The sequence below is a fragment of the Fusarium fujikuroi genome, chromosome FFUJ_chr02 (genome assembly GCF_900079805.1).
Source record: "Fusarium fujikuroi IMI 58289 draft genome, chromosome FFUJ_chr02".
Taxonomy (NCBI): Eukaryota; Fungi; Ascomycota; class Sordariomycetes; order Hypocreales; family Nectriaceae; genus Fusarium; species Fusarium fujikuroi.
In genome coordinates, this window is record NC_036623.1 from 299,005 (window position 1) to 316,994 (window position 17,990).

Below are 17,990 nucleotides of genomic sequence, written 5' to 3' on the forward strand. Positions count from 1 at the left end.
ATTTGTGACACATGGCCAAGAAATCTGCGTTGCAGCCCCAACGTCTTTCTTGGCTGACGTCGGGATGTCCGCACTAGGCAGGGATCGGCTGTACCTGCATGCTTCTAGACTCAGCCCAGGGCCGGAGAGTTTTTTCTGGCTGCCGGTCTTGGCGATGGGCTACGCCGTCGGGATCTACGCGGCGCCATCGGTAGTGGTTGGCATGGATAAAGAGAGTTTGGATATGGCCGGTATGAGAATGAGGAGTTGGGAGTTTATCGCCACGGAGCGGGAGGGAATGTGTCGAGGGTCTGGATTGCTTACGCTGTGGGATGGATCGAGTGAGGCATTTGGGTTGGTGTAGGGTTGGTGGTGACAGGGTTTGAGATGAAATGAAGCGGCTATGGAATGGCCAGGCAAGCTCCAATAGGCGAGGCAATCCCATTTGGTATATTGGCTCGCACCGTTGGCCCATCCTTTGATTCTTTGTCTAGAGTTGGTTTCAATCGGTAACTAGATGGATCCGAAGAACATATGTTAGTACAAATATATCAACGTTATTCTTGTTTATGCTTTTTATGTCTGTCATGTCGACACCACAATGGTATCGGATAAGGCTGAGACTTTCACCGAATGTAGCGATCAATCTGACGATAGGAAAAGATAATAGCAAGTTTCTGGTATCTGTGCATGTCACACGAATTCGGTAGATTATGTATAAATATCAGTCTCTCCAATTGGCGACCAAGTTCTCTGCTGATTTGCTCTCAGCCACAAGTCTCAACCACAAACGACAGTATAATTATCCAAGCTTATGATCTGATTCTATATATACAAGATGGTCCTTGTAGTTCTTCGATGCCTCACGATTCTTGTCAATCTTATCCTTGTTCTTCTGAATAAACTCTCGACCCTCTTTCCGATGCTCCTCGGATAGTGGTTCAGGGAGTATACCCCGGGGTGGATTATACCACTGTTCTTTAGGAACCTTTGTTCCATCAACTCCACGAAAGACTGCCTCTTCCTCATCATCATAAGGGCCACGGTCCAATAAAGCTTTTATCAACGCAGGCCTTAGAGCAATTGCATAGTGGATATTGCGCTCAGCATCAAGATAGCGGAATACCCCGTCATGGCCGAGGTGTACGATGCCTAAAAGGTCTAGGTCATGCTGCTCCATTTTGTATAGAATGTCGCTCATTTCTTGTTGTTCTGGCGAAAGATCTTTATATGCAATGCCGGGGCAAGTTGCTTCAGCCGCGTCTTGATGCTCCGAATCAAATTGAGACATGATTGAAAAATGTTTTGTTGAATGGTAGATGGCGGTGAATTTTGAGATATCAAAGGCCTGGCATGGGAGTTGGCTTATCTTTAAATAAACCGGATTCCAGCCATGCAATAATAGTACGAGCTGCAACCCTGATTCTTTTAATTGGCCGAACGAGCAAGCTCTAGAACTGTTGCGTCTTTTCAAGACGTGTAGTATTCACTATCTTGGCGTGCCGAGTTCCGAACCTGATCCGCTAGATCCGCGTTTTATAACCACATGCATGTGGTTTCCATACCTTACTAGAGGCATCGCTTGCATCTTTGTATAAGATTGATTGTTGCACTATCTCATACTGGTGCTATAATATTGACTTGAACAGTTCTCTGCAGGCCAGTATCAGATGAAAAGAAGTGAAAAGTAGTTTAATCTGGAGGCCTTTGTAGACGGTTTATTTAATTGTCATGGCGGTACTTTCTTCCCGACGGAGCCTTCTCTTTAGCAGGGATTTATGCATGTTGGTCCTCAACTCTCGTAAACTCAGATTATTATCCACCAACAAAGAGCTCAATGGCAATACTCACGCAGTTTCTAACAGGTGATTTATGCAGAATCTCAGGCATAAGAGCTGCAACAGGAAAAGGGTACCCTACTTGATTCCAGACAAAAATCTACTCAGTGCTATCGTGTTCAACAACAAGTCTATTTGCCTTGTATTTATATGAAAGCCGGTACAGTTATACCTCTTCACTATGGTGAAGCCAGAGTCAAGGTTTAATTAGTAGACAGAATCCTCCTTTCAAAGGCCTACTTACTGTAGCTTTGAGCGCCAAGTACACGGTTGAGATTCCCAAAAATGCTATCTGGGTCACAGACTGGGATCAGCTTCACGAAATGGGTGCAAAATAACCCGACACAGCCTCGTTGAAAAGTATGGTGGCAATGTAACTGAAGTCGATGGGAATTGGGATAGCTCGGTCAAAGTGTTGTTTTCTAACGTGACCAAGACTTTGATGTCGTTGGAGGCTTGCTGTGATAGACAGAATAGAGAATATTAACAGGGTTGGGCTGCACCAGTTAAATCTCAAGCCCCACTTCATGCATACTCCAAACCCAAGTCAAACTCATGTCACCTTCTGCTTATCCCTAAATTCCAATTTCATTTCTTCACCCTTTAACTCAAAAAATCCACCGAGAAAATAAAATTATCGCTTCAGCACTCAGAGGAAGTAAGCTCCGGCTCATCCTATCTCACAAGACCACCTAACACAATCCTAGCCATGACAACCTCACACTACCAAACCGAGACTTTCACATCCGAGAACTTGGTCGAGAGCGCTGGGACAATCCTCTTCCGCCTTTCAACACAAGACATATGCATCATGCGCGATATAAAGCGCAACGAATACATCCTCCCCAAAGGACGTCGTAACGTAGGCGAGTCACGCCGCGACACTGCCATCCGCGAAACAACCGAGGAAACAGGAATACCCTGTCGTTTACTACCCATCAATATGAAATCTCGCCTCTGCTCTTCTGACGACAAAGACGCCCCTGATGAAGAGCGTCTTTTCAAAGATGTCTGTGAACCGATTTCAGTGCAGATGAGAAGGATCGGCGAGGGTGAGATGAAGATCATTTGGTGGTATATTGCGGCTGTGAATGAGAATGAAACAGTTGAGAAATGTGAGGATGGGTTTGAGGTTGAGTGGCATGGCTATGAAGAGGTTCTGCAGAAGTTGACTTTTCAGAATGATCGGGAGTTGGTAGCCAGAGCTATTAGACTAGTCCAATCTTATTACCTGTGAAGGGTTGAGTCCTCTCTTAGGTTTGCTTCTATCTGTGCCTATCCTATAGTAAATGGCAAGCATTATGGTATAGTGTCTTGGTTATGCTAGATGTATTTTTTGCAGTTGAGACCTGTGGCTGAGATCTTATATCAGCAGAGAGAACTTTGTTATCATACACACGAATCCTTAATCCTAGACAGAGTAATCACCGAACTAAAAACATGTCAAATTCTAGACATGTTATTCGTAAGCGAACCCTTGGTCCATCTTTTGAAATAGCCCAAAGCAAGTGTCGAAGAAAAGCTATGGTATCCTGTCTCGCTAGGCCAGCCATCATCTAGACTCGTTACCTCCGGTGTCGTGCCTCTAGCCTCTAGCCTCCAGCATGTACTTCGCAACACCCTCAACAAGATAAGCGTGCTCCCCCTTGACAGCCATCATCCTCTCCTTCATCCGATCTCCATCCTTCTTCACGCAAATCAACTTGCACAACGCTCTCCACAACGGAGTATCAACCTCTTCCGTAGAAGAAAAGACGTCCAGCACGACGTCCTCGAACTCCTGGGTAGCCTCCCAGTCGGTCCATGTCTTATTGACCCATCGGTTTCTGGCAGCCGTGTAGAAGCGATCTTGGCAGAGGAGCTGAAGCGCGGGGATGTTGTATTTGTGAGCCATGATGCAGAGATTCATAGCGAGAATTATTTCGTGCGGTGAGCCTGAGGGTGACTTGGCTCCGGGTTGGGTCTGTGCCGGGGCGGGTGTAGTTGACAATAACCTATTTGATCGCCTTACAGGGCGTTCTGGCACACTGTCTTTCGCAATGTCTTTTTCGATGGGGCAACGAGGATAACCGCCGAGTCTATCTTGAATCTCCTTCGCTCTCTCAGCCTCATGCGATGCCGTAGGCTTTTGAGCAGTGTATGTTCCAGTGTAAAGAAACTCGAGTAAATGCTGAAAGACTTCGGGGTCTTCATTCAGAGTCACACTTCTAATGGTGCGCTTCTGCGACAAGTCAGTGAGGGCATGTGATAGATGGGAGATAGCATACCTTAGGTGGGGTTGTGAATGCCTCCGCAAACCATTCACACTGCGTACACACAATAGCACGATGAACCTTGAACTCGCGACCGCCGCAGACGATCGATATGTCGGAGTAGGCGCCATCAAGGAGAAGCTTGTAAGAAGAAGCGCGTACCGAAGAAGCGCAGATATCATCCACTGCGTATCGCTCTTCAGTATCCATTTCTTTAGAATAATCGCTGAAGTGATTTTTCGGTGTGGAAAACAATTCGGGGTCCATGTTAGACATAGGAATATCTTCCTGAGCCATGCTGAAAGGATACACGAGTTTGAGTGATGATATGTTTGTTTGTTGTGGGATGAAGGAGAGGAAGAGTTTTGCAGCAAACGACAGCGTGCATTTAAGGGAAGTGAGCTTAAATCAGGCGAGAAGAACTTTGAAGGATGTGAGCAGCATTTCGAAGAAGCGACTACTCGCAGTAAATCACGGAAGACGTTGGCAGTAGATGCAGGCAAGAATGCCACTGCCCGTCGCTGGTCAGCTTGTCACTCAATCCAGCCCGTAAACATCCACAAATGCTTGAGATTTCCGTGTTTGCATGTTTGCCTGATGAATATGCAGCTGTTTGCTTCCCAGTATAAGATTTTACCAAAAAGCTTTCTGCGATACTGAGTTGTCGAAGGTTAGGGTTGCTATTTGTTTCATTGTCGGGGCCGAATGCCATAAATTGTTTGCTGCGTGAGGTTATGTCAAACGGCACATGAGGTCGTTTGCAGCAACCGCTTGGCGTCCGCAGCCACTCAGATCAATGTATACGCATAGACCTGCAGGGCCACTGAAAGCCAGAATTTATCCTGGTGACACAAGCATTCATGCAAGCCCAGCATCTTACGTCGACGCAAAAAAGATTGCCTGTCGCGCATAAGTTTTGACACCCTCATCCGCCAAATCCTCATCCTCAACCCGATCAAACCTCCACTTCTCAGGCAACATATTCATAAGCATCTCTGCCACCTCAATACTCCACTTCTCCCAAAACGCCTGTATGTCCGCAGTCCAACAACACGTAGCGTAAAAGCCAATACCTGCCAGGACAATCGCGATGAAGCAAGGTGCCAGCACTGCCGGCTCGGGCCACCGCGTGACGATAAAGTACATCGCCGTGCCAGCTGCACCAGCCCAGATGCCAAGATGCACAAGAAAGATAAAAAGCAGAAGGAAAGTCAAGATTACGAGGACGAAGAGGCAGCGGATGAGGAAGAAGAAGATATACCCGGCGATAGCACGGTTGCCGACAGAATTGAGACGGTGCGATGCAGACCGCGACTTGGGCGTGAAGCGGTTAAGCATCGTTACACGGACGCGCATGGCAGAGAGTCTGACGGAAGGCGAGCGGACAAAACTGCGGATGAGATAGGTTATGAGAAAAACTAGGCCGAGAGAGAGACCCCATGTCCACATCTTGGGCGGTGATTCGGTGAGTTCTGCGACTTGCATGGAGAAGACGGATGTGATGAAGGACAGCGGTATGAAGAAAAATGCGAGTTCGGTGAGTTTGTTGATGCCAGACGTTTGATCGATGACGAGAGATGATTGGGCGATGCCTGTTGAAGCGACCAGGAGATTGAGCGTTTGTTCTGAGCGTGACTGCAGGGATTGAAGCTCAGTCGTGAGCTCGGCCATCTCTCCCTCCAGCTCTTCAGGTAGATCGAGAATATTCTTGGACTTTCTGATATGGCCGATCCACTCACTCAGCTCCTGCAAAGTCGACCTTATCCACGCTACATTCTGTCTTGTCATTGTACCAGCAGCTTCAAGCAAATGAATGTGCAGGTCTGCGCCAAGATCAGCATCAACATGATCCTGCATCAAACGGAGTTCGGCTAGGAGCTGCCACGTATCATCGAATGGGAGTCGCGTGAGGATAGACGGAATCATCGAATCGTCCTGATTGAGCGTGCTGGTGGGTATCTTGCTTATGTATCGGTACACAAGATCAAAAGTGGATAGCGAGTACTTGCGCGCAAAGTCGCGATCGCGCAGTAACTGTTGACGGTGTTTGTAGGCCTTTCGGAGCGACTCTCGATACTCTTCGTCGAATTCGGAGTCGCTGGAGTATTCTGAAGCGGTGTCGTTGCCTTTCTCATTGACAGTGATTGACTGTTCATGTTTATTCCTTCTAGCCTGTGCTCGCCTTCTCCTGGCTTCCTTCTTGTCCTTCTTCAATTGCTTCTTTGAAAAGGTTGGCGGAGGTGGATCCAGGTACGTCTCATCGGGGTCAGCGACACGCCAAAGCTCTTCATCCGTGTACGACTCAAACTCCATGGCTCGAGGCATAAATGTTAGAGACGGTGTTGTCTCTTTGGTCTTGTCGTGCTGCATAGTTCGTGGTGGGTCGAAGACCAGGATGACTGCGCGTGTCAGTCAATGTTACCAGTCTTCCTTGGACATACTCACTTGTCTTTCGACCCTCCTTGTCAACACTTGACCAATAACCCAAGCCTTCTGGGGCCATGACTCTGAGATCTCGATTGCTCCAGTACGTTGGGTTCTGCGGTAGCACAGGGTGGAACGTGCTGTAAGGACGATACACATTCGATGTCTTGGCTCTTGTCGATGTGCCTTCAATCTCGTGGCCACTAGATGTTTTCGGAACATCAAAAGCATTCAAGCTCTTCTTTTTTGCCTTTTCCTCTTTCTCTCTCTTCTCCTTCATCTTCTTCTCTGCGCGTTTTTTTCTCTTGTCGGTCAGAAGTAGTCCATGCTTGTCAAGAACAACATCTCGTTCAATTGTCCAACGCCCATCAGAGATGCGTTTCGCAATCTCATCCTCGTAGAAACCTTTGCGCCCGAGGTAATGAAGGAGACCAAGCCGACCCCAACGAAGATGTGCCCATTTACGAGCCTTGGTTCTCCGTGACAGGTTCCATTCCGTTCGCTGACCGATCCCCGGGAGAGGACGATGACGGAAACGGGTTTCTTGTTCGGCCCAGTTCATCCACGTTGCATTCTTCAACTTGAGACCACTGTCGCTTGCGCAGTACCCTGAGGCGATGAGATGTTCGTACCAGAATTCAGGATCTACCGAGTACAATTGCCCCAGCGCACCCATGACGAAGCGGCTCAGATCGCTGACCATAATGACTCGCACCTGGGAGCTCTCCGGTCTCGAGTTGAGAGCCACCGCGAGATCCTTCTTTGTGGTGACGAGTTCGCTCTTCTCTACGGTCTCATTGGCGAAGTAGTCCACAATTGAAATGGCGACAGACTCCAGCCCTTCGAAGCGCTCTCTGCGAGTGACATTGAGCCAACGTGGATCCCACCGAGCTCGATTATCGAGATCGTTCATGTACAACTCAGACATTGTCTCTATCCAAAGCTTCAAGTTAGAGAACTCCTCCTCATCGGCACCCTGGTCTAGAACTCCTTGCCGAATGGCCTTCGCAGAGGTATCCATGTCGCGCCGACTCCCGAAAGACATCGGATGCGGTACATTAGGTCGTTTCTCGGGCTCTTTGCTTGGGTCAGATGAGTCGCGTGATGCATTGAGGTCATACTCAAGCGAGTTGCGCGGGACAGAGTAGTTTGGCTTCCATCGCTGCGAGGTTGGCCAGTCAAGCTCATAACTGCTGAGCCGCTCCTCGTCCGTGACGCCGCGACGCTTTCGATTGAACATGGCAGCGCGACAGGACTGTGTTAATTGCGTATCGTGATGGAGAAGGGGGAATTTTCAGCCTTGTGGCCATCCCAGGAAATTAAGCAAGGGTCACTTGCATATGGAACCCCGATTGATCTTAGCCCGGTGGGGGAGACCCCTGTAAATCATGGCATCGTAGCGATTGCATTGTCCGACTCAGCGCATGAGATCAAGTAGGTTTCGCTCTTGAGAAGTCGAGGCTGTGAATTGCATTGGCGAATATTAGTGTCATGACTTGAACTTGGTAAGCGATAATTAGAGTCGGTTGATGAAGGATCAGAACGTCCAGAGTTTCGGGCAAAAGTGGAGATCCCGCTTTGTTCCACCTGAGCTTGGCTCAACAAACATTAGGCTGACAAAGGAAAAGTTAACTAGTCGCCAAATTCTCATGCTTTAACCTTGACACTGCAGTTACTGTTGACTACCTAACGACATGAATGTCGCGACCTGGACTTCTTCGAAAGAGATCCTCGATGACAAATGGAACAGAACAACCTCAGATGATGGACCGTTCTCAAGGAGCGGAGGAAAGTTCCTCTGCGATGTACGGTGCTTAGCCAATGGGCTGTGCCGGAATTGAACTTGATATGCCAGAAAGTTCAATTATAATGCTTTTTGATCTTTATTTATTCTTTCAACGGTGTCTCACTTCATCCAGTTTGACAACTGGCACTTCATCAGCAAACTCCTTGTAGTGAGTCTCCCCACTATAATGCAACCTAGGTCAACGCTATAAGTCAGTGCTTGCCAACTAAGCCGCAGGGCGGCACCGCACGGCCTGCTACCACTAGGTATCTTAGGTTAGTAGTTTTCCAATGTCCCATTAGTTGGACTGCGGAGGCGAAAGGCCACAGGAATAGGCCATGATCGGCCCGGGTACAGCTTTTGGGCGGGTGCAGCCAACAAAGTACAGGAGCAGGGAGGCCTGTTGGTTGCTGGCGTGTTTCGTTGATGGAGGTGTTGGTTTAAGCGCTCACCTCCCCGCCCGCTCAGAAAGCTTTCACTCCTTCAAACCATCCTTCTCTCTCATCCGAATCCCCAATATGCCTTCTTGCACTATGTATGCTCCAGTTATTCAACAGGCAGCATCTCTGGAGACATTGCCTCCGGAGGTTTTGCTTCCTATCGTCAAGAACCTTCCTGGCCTCGACACACTTTGGTATCTTATGAGGGCATCCCCTCATGTATGGCGCCTCTTCAACGACCATGATGTTGCCATTGTTAACACTATACTCTACGGCCCCAACGCGATTCTTACACCCGAGATTGCAAACGCTGTGCGTGCTGTCTTACTTGTACGCTCAAATGCCCACCCATTTCGGAACCTTTACGATCTACAAATCCGCTTCCTGCGGTCGCTTTTCCCTCGATCAACATTGGGTGATTCGGGAAGCAATCCAGATCCTATCCTTGTTGACCGTGAGATGATATCTGCAGCGGCGCCTCCCACGGTGGTCGTTCGATCGGTTGTTGCAACAGCCGCCCACATAAATGCTCTTGCTCAAGCCTTTCTTACATCATGTCTTCAACGACTGCGAGATCCTGGCTTCAGACCACTACATCTTGTTAATCCAGATGATCGCTACACTAGCTTATACAGACCCGATCCAGATGGAAAACGCGTTCGGGCTTGGGACCAAGTGTTCGAGGGCGAACCTGTCAAGGTGACTGACGCGGGTCAACCCACATGGGTAGAGGAGATGCGAGCTGTACGTGCTCTATGGGTTTTACAGCTTATTGGCGAGATCAAGAGCCAGAAGGAAAGCTTGGGATGGTCGACGGAAGATTGTGAGAAACTCGGTCGTATGGAAGCTGCTGACTTTGCCGGTGCTGTTGAAGGCAACCCGGCTATGGCGTCTGAAGAGGTCAGATCTGTGATGGACTATCTGGGGACGCTTGAGGATCTAGCTCAAGATACGTATTGCCGTTTACCCAGACCTCCCATGTTTACGAGATGGATTACAGCGACACCCAACCTCAGCCCTCAGTTTGCAAAGGTTACCCATCGCCGTAAAAACGGCAGTACTTTCACCCGGATTGAGAAAACCGAGGACTATAGCTGGGGCCGGACCAAGGAGAACCTGGGATACGACGCGCCCGGCATGTCCATCTTCAAAAGTCTCAGCAAGCCTCGCCACCACCCCACCGGCGGTGCATCCCCAATCGAAGGTGTCAAGTTCAACTCGTTCCGCCCTCTCGGCTTTGCCTTCTGGGACGCATGGAGGATGTATCTTTTGGGCATGCACTCGCCAGTTGGTAAACATTGGTATGGGAATGATACATTCTATTTCTTCGCCTGGGAAAGTGTCTTGCCTTATGATGAGGTTGCAAGTATAAAAGCCGGACTGAGAAAGAGATGGAAAGAGGAGCTGGAGGAGCGCCGAGAAGCACAGCGTGCAAGCTGAGGAATAGTTGAAAAATTGATTCTGATAGTCGAATATGTTTCTAAATATGGAATGGGAACTCTAATTTTCCTTACTTGTTGTCGATGTACTTCTGATACCGCATAACAAGTTCGCACACAGACAAGTAGTAGTTCCAAGCCAGCACCCAATCGGTGCTGGTACATGGACAAACCAATACGCCAAACGAAAAGGGTGACAAGGCTGCAAACATCTACAATGTAAGATGAAGAACAACAACTGTAATAAGCACCAATCTAAGCTACAGGCAAGATTATACAAACCTCACAACGATGTATTTGTAGACCGAGGATGCAAATCTAGGCTTGTTGATCTAAAGACAGCGTTTGGCTAGATCTGTTATAATAAGACACCCCAATTTCCCATCGCCGCTTACCAACTAGTAGCCTCATCAAGGGTTGACAATATACATCAGCATCATAACATTCCACTGCTCGTGGTTCTCCCCAACCTCAGTCTCAGTGACTTCGAAACTCCCTTCCGGAACAAACACGTCGATCCTTTTGATAGTCTTCACCCCGAGCCGTTTCTTGTGGTTGATCAACATGAAAGCTGCGCCCGCTCCATTAGGACTACCAAGGATGGCGGGGAACTCCTCTTTGTCCTTTGCGGAAGTGAATGTTATTTTGTTCTTCCAGGTTCCGATCGTATTTTTGTTTCTTCTTGGGTTTCTCTCGTGTCTGGAGAGGATGGCCCTGAGTATTATTTCGAGAGTGGCGTAATTCGCGATCTTGGAACGAATAAAGTACTTCAGATCTTTGACATCACCGTCAGCTTCAGTGCAGACCCTATCCTATTACCCGGATCAGTTAGTATATAGAAGGCGTTATGTTGATGAGGGTTGAGAATGGCCCGAAGTACTTACCCATTGCATCCAGGTAGCATCACTCCACTGGCATCTTGTCAGCTTGGCGCAGGATGAATCGTAAAGGGCATAAGTCCGTCACCTTTTTGACATGAGTAACTAGCTTCTTGCCGTCATCATTTCCGGTAGCGGAGACGGCATAATTGACATCAGCAATTATGACACCAGGATTAACAGCAAAAGAGTTTCTAAAGTAGGCACCTGTATCCTATGAACGGCGTCAGTAGACTGGCCTTTTTTATCTAGGGCCACACAGTAAGGAATATCTGACATACCTCGCCGCTTGTTCCGCTCGCCAAGTCCCCCGGATTAGTGGTTGAGATGATTCCTCCCGACGTGTGCATCCAGCTCTGATGATGAAGATCATCAGATACTCCAAGAGCTGTCAGAGCTTCATTAAGATAGTCCTTGAAGCTGGGCTGGGGATCGGACTCTATTTCCCAGCCTTCATTCTCCTCTATGCCAGATTTCTGGAGGTAGGATGGTGACTCCATTGACTTTCCATATTCCTCCTCGAGCTCCTCTTGTGACTTGCCCATATCACAAAGGAGCCCTTTGCCCTTGTCGAAAGCCTTCTTGAAGACATCGACTTTGGCATCCTCTCTTTTGATAAGAGGATCAAGGGGTAAAGAGTTATGAAAGTCATCGTCGAGGCCAACAACAGGAGAATTCCAAGATGATAGAGGGAAGGATGGGATGAAAGAGTAATGGAGAAGCAAAAGTGACAAAAGAAGGAGTGAGACTGAGCTCAAAGCAACTCTGCCTGGTATATTACGCTTTGCATGCATATTCAATGGCTGTAGCAGGGTACGACGGAATTGTAAATGATCAAAGGAATATGCATGGACCTGCTTCAAATTTTCTGAACTGGCAATGGAAACATAGTTATAGAATAGTAATAACTGAAACCTCGAGGCTCGTAGAAGACGCCGTTTGTCTTTTCCTGATTGCAGCAAGTTTGAAGGAACGGCAGTGCAAAGGTCGAGCTGGCATAATCGCTACATCGGATGGGGGCGGTTGGTTGCGTTGTTTCATTGATCCTATTGCGCCTTGCACTGTTGGTCGAACCTTGCCAAAATCAGGTCATGAGGCTTTTTCTGCCACTCCAAGAAAGGGTCAAAGATAGCATGGGCGTGTTGTTGGTTGTGATCTTGAGATCTTCAGCGGCGCTTCAAGTGGTGCTGTGATTGGTGCTGTGATTGGTGGCTGCAACAACGGACCCGGGCCGCACCACGGACTCGGGCGTTTCATATACAACGTCAGTAGTTATTTCGGGTCCGTGAGGTTACACTCGAGGATTCTTTATCCTGTAAGCTTAAACCAACAGCATCGGAAGTACGTCGCTTTGGGAATAGAGCCAACAGCAGTGTCAACATGTCGTAACAAGGCAGACTCTTTGCTTGCCCTCCAATCAGAGAAGCACGGCATGACTCTTACAATGGGAATTGGTTCCTGCATGATCCGACTGCAGCCACTTCTTATTTTTGTTCTCTGCCCTGGCCCATGTCTTGGCCCCCAATGCTTGCGTTATTTACCGCGGTCTACCGCGCGGAAAGGTCAGCATCAATGGTATCATTTGCTACCACAAGCGCTCTTCTTCAAGGCGAACAAGGTCACTATTTGACCGTGGTTTGAGTAACGAGTCACTGAAGTGAAAGCATGAGTATTGAAGGCCGTTCTCAGCGGAAGCATACCAGAGCAGTCAAATTTCGTTGAGTCCACAGTAATTGAAGCAATATTTGTCATGCCATGGCCCTAATTTCGAGCTCATTGGAGTTGAATGTTACTCTATGTTGGTTCAACGAAGCTGATCTTCATCATCAAAGCGCCCAATGCGCTGGAATGTGTTGTGGGTATTTCTGACTGGGGCAACTGCATCCTATCCTTGAACGATCACAATTTGTAAATAGTTTCGCTGTAGGATCCTCTCGCATGGATATTCTGAGGTATTTCGGAACCAACATCAAACTCTAAGCCGTGCGGTGGATGTCATACTCAACCAACACAAGACGCAGCCGACTTGACCACCAAGGCACACTTGCTCACGATAACAAAAGGGTCCAATCAAGAGCTGAACATGACTCACGATCGACAATTTTAGAATCAAAAGAAGAAACCTCCGCCTCATTTCTCTTGCGCCTTTCTAGTGGGTTGTCAAATATCCTGGAGCCAACAACTGTTCATCAACAGCACTAATGAAGCGGAAAGATGTCTCCGGGGCGAAGTCAATGATAGTTGGGGGCCGTGGTACCTTTGATGGAAGGACTGATAGATAGATATGTTTCTTCCCGTTATGAGATTTGACTTATAAGAAGAAAGGAACAAAGTCACTTACGTTTATCACCAATGGTTTGTCATTCTATTCACATAAAAAAACTGCAGTCTGTCTCTATCTCTATCTCTATCTCTTGAATCGTCAATAGCACCACTCCTCATGCCGCCATTCACGCTTCAGGGTACCATCACGGTGTTGATGGTGCTCGTAGCACTCATTTCGCCGCTTGCTTCAGCACTTCCTAGTCTTCGCATACTGCCCCTCGGAGACTCAATTACCAAAGGAAACGGCTCAAAAGACCAAAAGGGCTACAGAAACCGCCTCCGTGAGAAACTCATAGGTCGCGGTACTTCAGTAGACATGGTCGGTAGCTTGAAGCACCCTCCTACTGGCATGGCAGACAATGACCACGAAGGCCACAGTGGAAAGGTCCTTGCTCAGATCAATACCTACTGGAAGCTATCTATCGCAGCACGCCCTAACGTTGTTCTCGTACATGCCGGTACAAACAATATGGACCTAGAGGTTGACCTTGAGGGCTCTCCTAACATGCTGGCGTCCATTATTGATGGGCTATTTCAGAATGCTCCAGATACCACGGTTCTTGTTGCTCCTGTAATATGGGCAAATAACCCCAGAATGCAAAAGAACACTGATCGCTTCAACCCACAAGTCATTTCCATCATTGAGGAGAGACAAAAGGCTGGAAAGCATATCCTGGAAGTCCCAATAGACATCAATGCAGGTGATCTCTCAGACGAGAAGCACCCAAACGATAGTGGCTATGAGAAGATGGCCGACGCCTGGTTGAAGGCAATCCTCGAGGCTGACAAACGAGGTTGGTTGAAAGCACCCACCAAGATAGACGCTGCTGGCCTTCCTGGCGTTGGCCTTGGTGTCGGTGGAGGGACAGGAGGCGCTCAAGAAGAGATTGTGGGTAAGATCTGGAAGAAACAAGGAACCGCCTTTGAAGGTTTCCGGATATGGGAGCCCGTCGGAACCATCAGAGACTCTGCTGAGAGTTCCTCACGCGAAAAGGTCATTTTGGCCGATCTGAACGGCGATGGTATCGCCGATTACGTCCTTGCTGACAAGGATGGTAAGATGCGAGCATGGATCAATGGAGGCAAGCCCAATGACTGGAAGAGCATCGGTTATATCAACCCAGACTGGAAGTCCATCACGGGCGACATGATCCGTCTCGCCGACGTGGACAACGATGGAAAGGCAGATCTCATCGCTCTATATGAAGATGGCGCTGCCAAGGTCTGGAAGAACGTGGACAACGGAAAGAAGTTTGAGTCCCTCGATTCCAGATGGGCAACCGGTCTTGCGTCTCGAGACAAAGTTCGGTTTGAGGACATCGATGGTGACGGATATGCCGACTATGTTATCGTGTACGAGGGCGGCGCTGTCAAGTGGGCGCGTAACACGCACAACAATGGCAAGGACAGCAGCAAGAAGAATTGGGAGACTGAAACCACTATCGCCCCAGGACCAGCTGGTATACCTCAAGACTCTACCAACATCCGAGACATTGATGGTGATGGGAAGGCTGGTGAGTGTTAAGTATTCTGATAGGTGTACTGATATACTAACTCGGCGCAGATTATCTTGTCATATATCAAGGCGGCGCTGTAAAAGCGTTCCGCAACACTCTGAAAGAAGGCGGCCGTAACTGGGATGACTTGGGCACAATTGCCCCTGGCATAGAGGGTGTCGCAGGCGAAATGATCCGTTTTGCCGACATGGACGGTGACGGCTTGGCTGACTTCCTTGCTGTTGCCGACGACGGAAGCATCCGCATGTGGAAGAACCTTGGTATCACCGGAACCAAAGGCCAGAGCATCCGCTTCGCCGACTTGACAGGCGAAGGAAGAGATGACCTAATCTCTGTCGACTCTAGAGGACGAGCTCGGGCTTGGATCAACAAGGGCGACAACAAGTGGGAGGCAATCGGTGAGATCGCGCCGGGTTTTGACGAGGATCTCTCCGACTCGCGCATTGAGTTCATCGATGTCAACGGTGATAAGCGCGCTGACTACTTGATCATATACGGCGGAGGAGCTGTGAAAGCGTATCTCAACAACGGCAACCTGCCTGATCCTGGGGATAGACGCATCTGGCAGGATGGTATTACTATCTCTCCCGGCGTCGGTGCACCAGGGAGCAAGGTCCGGTTTGCAGACCTTGATGGCGACGGGTACGCAGACTTCCTCATCCTCTACGAAGGCGGAGCAGTCAAGTACTGGCAGAACAACAAGAACATACCACCCAGGAACGGCGGCCGCATCTGGAAAGAGGGTATTGTTGTAGCCACTGGTGTTGGCGAGCCCGGCAGCAAGGTCCAGTTTGCGGATCTCACAGGAGATGGCAAGGCAGACTATATCGTTCAGTATGATGGCGGCGCTGCTCGGGGGTATCGCAACAATGGCAAGATTCCGATTGGCGAAGGACGCAAGTGGAATGACATGGGGACTATAGCAGCAGGCGTTAGTCCCCAAGGTCCCGTCCATTACGCGGACATCAATGGGGATAGGAAGGCTGACTATCTTGTTGTGTTTGATGGGGGCGCAGTGAATGCGTATCTCAATAATCATGACTGGGCGCCGAAGCTGCCGGATAATCCTGGTCAACCTATTCCTGTTGAGCCTGGTACTGGTGGCGGAGGAGGTGGTGGTGATGGCAGCAGTGGCGGAGGTGATGATGAGGGCGACGACGATGAAGGCAACGGCGGAGGCGGTAGCGGCGAGGGTGACGACGATGGAGGCAGTGATGGAGGCAGTGACGGAGGCAACAATGGTGATAAAGACGTTGTCTACATTGATCCCAAGATCTGGGACTCCAAGAACCCTACAGCAGGTTGTCAACCACCTTGTACCCTCATCCTCCCGCCATGGCCACTCTCATCCAAGACAACGATCAGTTTCCCTGTCATCACTGAGACCTTCAAAGAGACCTGGCCGGAGACTACCAGCGGTGTTACCAAGTACGGCACGACAACAATCACTGTCAAGATCACACTGCCGCCCCTTACAACTTCCGAGATTGGTGTGTCCAACGTGATACTGACAGAGTCAACGTCCATATCTGTGCCTGTACGCGGTAGTGTTATTCCATCCCCAGTCACATTGACCGAACCAACCCACGGCATTACCTACACCTACAAGCCTGGACCCCTTCCTACTGATGATGTGAACGTTGGGCCTCCACCAGGCATCGCTCCGGGTGTCATCATCACCGCGGGACCACCTGGACCTATTTGCAAGTCTGGCTGCGGTAAGCCATGTCTGTTCGGTTGTGCCCCAGGTGGAGGTGGAGGAGGAAGTGGTGGTGGCTCGATCGGGTGCATTGGTGGAGGATGTCCTGGGCCGGGAGGAAACTGTGTTGGACCTGGATGTGAGAAGAGCAATGACGATGATAATGATGACGATGATAATGATGACGACGATGACGATGATGAGGACTGCGCTACAGAGACGAACACCGAGTGTCATCAAGTCTGCACGACAAAACCATGCGCCACTGTCTGCAACACATATCTCGGCTGCGATTGCACAACCTCTCAAGTAACCGACTACTGGGTATCCTGCGAATCTTCCTCATGCACGACTACATCGACTGAAGTCATCACAGGCTGTTTCCTCACAGCAACAGCTACAACCACAGGAGCCTCTTGTCCTCTCACCCCTGTCGACTATGGTGATGACTTCGGTGATGACGACAACGCCCTCGGAAACTTGGGTTCCACTTACAAAACAACCTTTTCAGCAAGTGTGATCGTCAGTTCAACACCATACCCCGTCAACGACGGATATGCCACCGTTGATAGAACCGCTTACTCCATCCCCGATGTCGAGTCAGCATCAAAGACCAAGATGCGAGGAACATCAGCGGTTATTCTTCCCTCCTATGTCGGCACTACCATCTCGGTCACCATCAAGGGCATTTCCTTCATCACCACGTCATACCCGAAGGCGACGACAACATTTGGAGAGACAACCACCACAGAGCCATCGGAAACTACTACCTCATATCCGACCAATACGGCCATCAACGAAGGTGAAGCCTACTGTTACGAAGGGGACACAAACTATGTGGAGTTCACCAAAGACGAAGCACGGCAAGTTATAGGGTCATTCTGTGACTCTAGCTACACGCTTGGCCCCGGTAACACATTTGGTCAGAACGTGGCTCTAGAAGAAGATGGCTACACAGTTATCGTGTCAGCCAAATGGGCGCCGGATCAGAGCGGCTGCGGAGACAAAGAGCCGTTCTCCTTCTCTGAAGATGATTGGAACCATGATCTATGTTTGGGAGGCTGGACTGCTGGCTATTCGTGCCCAAACGATGAGGAAGATCGGCAAAGCAGCTATGGGGGTGTGTATGTTCTTGATCCTCCTGAGAATGGTGGCTGTCTTCTCTTGAGCTTGTATGCATATGATACATCGACTATGCGGCTCAAGGCTCTGCCAAAGGGGGCTGAGTCACTGATACCGCCGGTGATGAATGTGACGCATATGGGAGAGAAGAAGGAGTGGATTGCGAATGACAAGTTCGACGGTCGCAGAATGTGGCCAGTTGCTGAGGGTACGACACATGGTGGGAAACCATCGACAACCGGTGTGGTTCAGACTAAGAATTCGTCATGATATCCTCGTATAGAATCATTC

The 17,990-nt window shown here is 49.2% G+C and overlaps 7 protein-coding genes; 3 read left to right on the top strand and 4 right to left on the bottom strand.

Moving 5' to 3' along the window:
- Window positions 1–781: 781 nt before the first annotated feature.
- FFUJ_05222 (uncharacterized protein) lies at window positions 782–1,270 on the bottom strand (the record flags this gene model as incomplete). Its single annotated transcript, XM_023571398.1, has 1 exon — window positions 782–1,270. One exon carries the CDS (start codon window positions 1,268–1,270, stop codon window positions 782–784), a length of 489 nt encoding a protein of 162 aa, XP_023425709.1.
- Window positions 1,271–2,526: 1,256 nt separating this feature from the next.
- FFUJ_05221 (NUDIX domain-containing protein) lies at window positions 2,527–3,054 on the top strand (the record flags this gene model as incomplete). The annotated part of the gene is made up of 1 exon (XM_023571399.1): window positions 2,527–3,054. The coding sequence occupies one exon, from the start codon at window positions 2,527–2,529 to the stop codon at window positions 3,052–3,054; it is 528 nt and encodes a 175-aa protein (XP_023425710.1).
- A 348-nt stretch (window positions 3,055–3,402) lies between these two features.
- FFUJ_05220 (uncharacterized protein) lies at window positions 3,403–4,366 on the bottom strand (the record flags this gene model as incomplete). XM_023571400.1 has 2 exons in its annotated part: window positions 3,403–4,038; window positions 4,085–4,366. 2 exons carry the CDS (start codon window positions 4,364–4,366, stop codon window positions 3,403–3,405), a joined length of 918 nt encoding a protein of 305 aa, XP_023425711.1.
- A 579-nt stretch (window positions 4,367–4,945) lies between these two features.
- FFUJ_05219 (uncharacterized protein) lies at window positions 4,946–7,733 on the bottom strand (the record flags this gene model as incomplete). XM_023571401.1 has 3 exons in its annotated part: window positions 4,946–6,325; window positions 6,378–6,468; window positions 6,511–7,733. 3 exons carry the CDS (start codon window positions 7,731–7,733, stop codon window positions 4,946–4,948), a joined length of 2,694 nt encoding a protein of 897 aa, XP_023425712.1.
- Window positions 7,734–8,797: 1,064 nt separating this feature from the next.
- FFUJ_05218 (uncharacterized protein) lies at window positions 8,798–10,159 on the top strand (the record flags this gene model as incomplete). Its single annotated transcript, XM_023571402.1, has 1 exon — window positions 8,798–10,159. One exon carries the CDS (start codon window positions 8,798–8,800, stop codon window positions 10,157–10,159), a length of 1,362 nt encoding a protein of 453 aa, XP_023425713.1.
- Window positions 10,160–10,568: 409 nt separating this feature from the next.
- On the bottom strand, window positions 10,569–11,830 carry FFUJ_05217 (uncharacterized protein; the record flags this gene model as incomplete). XM_023571403.1 has 4 exons in its annotated part: window positions 10,569–10,970; window positions 11,043–11,069; window positions 11,125–11,250; window positions 11,318–11,830. 4 exons carry the CDS (start codon window positions 11,828–11,830, stop codon window positions 10,569–10,571), a joined length of 1,068 nt encoding a protein of 355 aa, XP_023425714.1.
- Window positions 11,831–13,476: 1,646 nt separating this feature from the next.
- FFUJ_05216 (related to acetylxylan esterase) lies at window positions 13,477–17,969 on the top strand (the record flags this gene model as incomplete). XM_023571404.1 has 2 exons in its annotated part: window positions 13,477–14,875; window positions 14,926–17,969. The coding sequence occupies 2 exons, from the start codon at window positions 13,477–13,479 to the stop codon at window positions 17,967–17,969; spliced, it is 4,443 nt and encodes a 1,480-aa protein (XP_023425715.1).
- Between the last annotated feature and the right edge of the window lie 21 nt (window positions 17,970–17,990).